The sequence below is a fragment of the Pygoscelis adeliae genome, unplaced genomic scaffold (genome assembly GCF_000699105.1).
Source record: "Pygoscelis adeliae isolate BGI_AS28 unplaced genomic scaffold, ASM69910v1 Scaffold10, whole genome shotgun sequence".
Taxonomy (NCBI): Eukaryota; Metazoa; Chordata; class Aves; order Sphenisciformes; family Spheniscidae; genus Pygoscelis; species Pygoscelis adeliae.
In genome coordinates, this window is record NW_008824053.1 from 2,357,534 (window position 1) to 2,359,712 (window position 2,179).

The window sequence follows — 2,179 nt, forward strand, 5'->3', positions numbered from 1 at the left end:
AAAATGTGATCATATTCTCATATAGAACTGACTTGGCTGTTGAAGAATTATTAGCTATTTTCTCAGCATAAAAAGCCTAAGCACCTATGTGCGTAGACTCATACTGAGGGTTTTTTTCAGCATCTACTGCACAGTTTCATACAGTTTTAGTGTCTATAACTTATGGCAAAATCAGAGTATAATTTAAATTTAGGAATATCCCAGAGAATGGTATGCAAGACGAGTGAAAACGCTACTGCTGTTATCAATGGAAGCCATTATAACCGTGAGTAGACGCTTACCTTTGTGACTACTCTGTATGTAATAAATGTTTCAATGGCTGTAATGTGGCTTTCAGGATCATCCACTGTAATGAAGAGATCTCTTAATTCTGGTTCATCTTCAAATTTATACTGGTTTAGCATGGATGAGGGGGATACTGGCATTGAAGGACTGAATGAGTTTACCTCAGCCAGTGACGTATCCTACAGATAAGACACGAGAACATCCGTATCAATACATCTTTATATACAAACACACACACGCAAACACATACGTCTCAGATGCTAAAATGGCAGGCTTTTACATAGTCTGGTAAAACAGATAAAACAGGGAGCAGATGAAAGAATTATATAGTACATGGCAAATCTATTCTCCTTTTCAGGGTTTGCTTCAGTGAGGATGTAAGAAATGAGGTTTATTCTAAAACGGGTGAAAGAGCAAAATGCTACCATTTGACGAGAATGTTACGCATAGCTAGAAAGAGAACTTGCCTATGAATGCTAAAATTAGTTATGAACCCAAGCACCCGGTAATTGTGTAAGATACTTACCAGCTTTATTAAAATGGTTAGAAACCAGTTACTCGGGACTTATGAAGTTTGAATTGTCTCTAAAAACCTGAACAGAGTGGATAAAAAATGATGATTTTAAAAGAAAACAAGACAAAATCCAAATGAGAATTTTTATTGGAATTGGCTATTTCAGTTTGCATACATTTTAAAATGAAGTTTGAAATGGAAAACTTTTACAGAGACATAAATTTAATCTTTTTAAAAAGAAAAACAGTAAGTAAGGATGCAGTACAAATTTGTTGCTTAATTTCTAAAAAAAGTCAAACCACTGTTTTGCTGAAGTGGAAAACCACTTTTTGATAGAATCAACCACTTCCACCACAGCTCTCTAAGAATATGGCCCCATAGCAGCTGCTTCTGCTCAGTGCGTTCAATGGTGATCACTCAAATGCTGAGAAACCGAGTGGAAATTAGAAACAGGCAAAAAATCTCTTTTTTTTCTTAGATGCAAGTCTGGATGAGAACTACTAATCTAAAATCTTGAAGGATACAGTGACTAGGAAAATAAATGAAATTCACTAACACCATAAAAGAGCATAATAAATGAATAAATCACTAAAAATAATAAATTTAGGCAATTCAAATCAATCACTATGTTTTAAATATCAAACATCTTAGACACTTCTTCTAATACAGCCTATGCAATGAAGTATTTTTATAACAGAATTTAAAATTAATCTGTTTTCTCAAAGTTTTCTAGAAGTGTAGTTAGGCTACACTAACTACCAAGTGGCAAAGAGTTGCCCTTTCCGGTGCCTCACTAACTATGGAGCAAGGAGAAAAGGGATGCTGCTAAAGAGAAAACTGCTCAGATGGCAGGAGTGGAAATGTGGGAGTCCACAGAAACTGGAGGCACAGCATCATCCCAAGGCCGATCTCGTGGGACTGACGAGCGCACCGCCGCAGCGCTGCTGAGCTTGGCGAGAGTTGCTTTTTTTCCTTTGAATTCAACTGGATCAAAACTTTCTCTGGAACATGTTCTCCTCTCTTGTTCTTTTCCTGCCTTAAACCTCATTGCCTACAGCCATCCCTCTCCTTTGGATTTATCAACGTACTCCCGCAAATAAGAGGTAGAAATTTATATTGAGAATTATCCACGGAAAGCACTGATGTACCAGTTCTCCTCCCATCACTTAGGTACAGTTCTTTGAACAGGGTGACAAAAGCAGGACGGAAGACTAAAGGCAATGCTTTAAATATGATATAGCTGCTTACTTGTACACCTGTAAGTCATTCTGTTTTTACTCGGAGTGTTCCTACGCATGATTTCTATACTGGTATCCAGCGAGCACTGTCCTGAGTGGTGGAGGATAAATAGAGAAGCTGTCTTCACTGCCCGCTAGCACT

At 37.5% G+C, this 2,179-nt stretch overlaps 1 protein-coding gene across 1 annotated transcript in view; it reads right to left on the reverse strand.

Moving 5' to 3' along the window:
• SNX7 (sorting nexin 7) overlaps nt 1-460 on the reverse strand; it is a 24,579-nt gene extending 24,119 nt beyond the window's left edge. Inside the window, exon 1 of the mRNA XM_009333758.1 lies at nt 282-460. Coding sequence (XP_009332033.1) covers nt 282-425 — 144 coding nt within the window. The 5' untranslated portion in view covers nt 426-460. The remainder of the gene's footprint in view (nt 1-281) is intronic.
• Nucleotides 461-2,179: the final 1,719 nt, after the last annotated feature.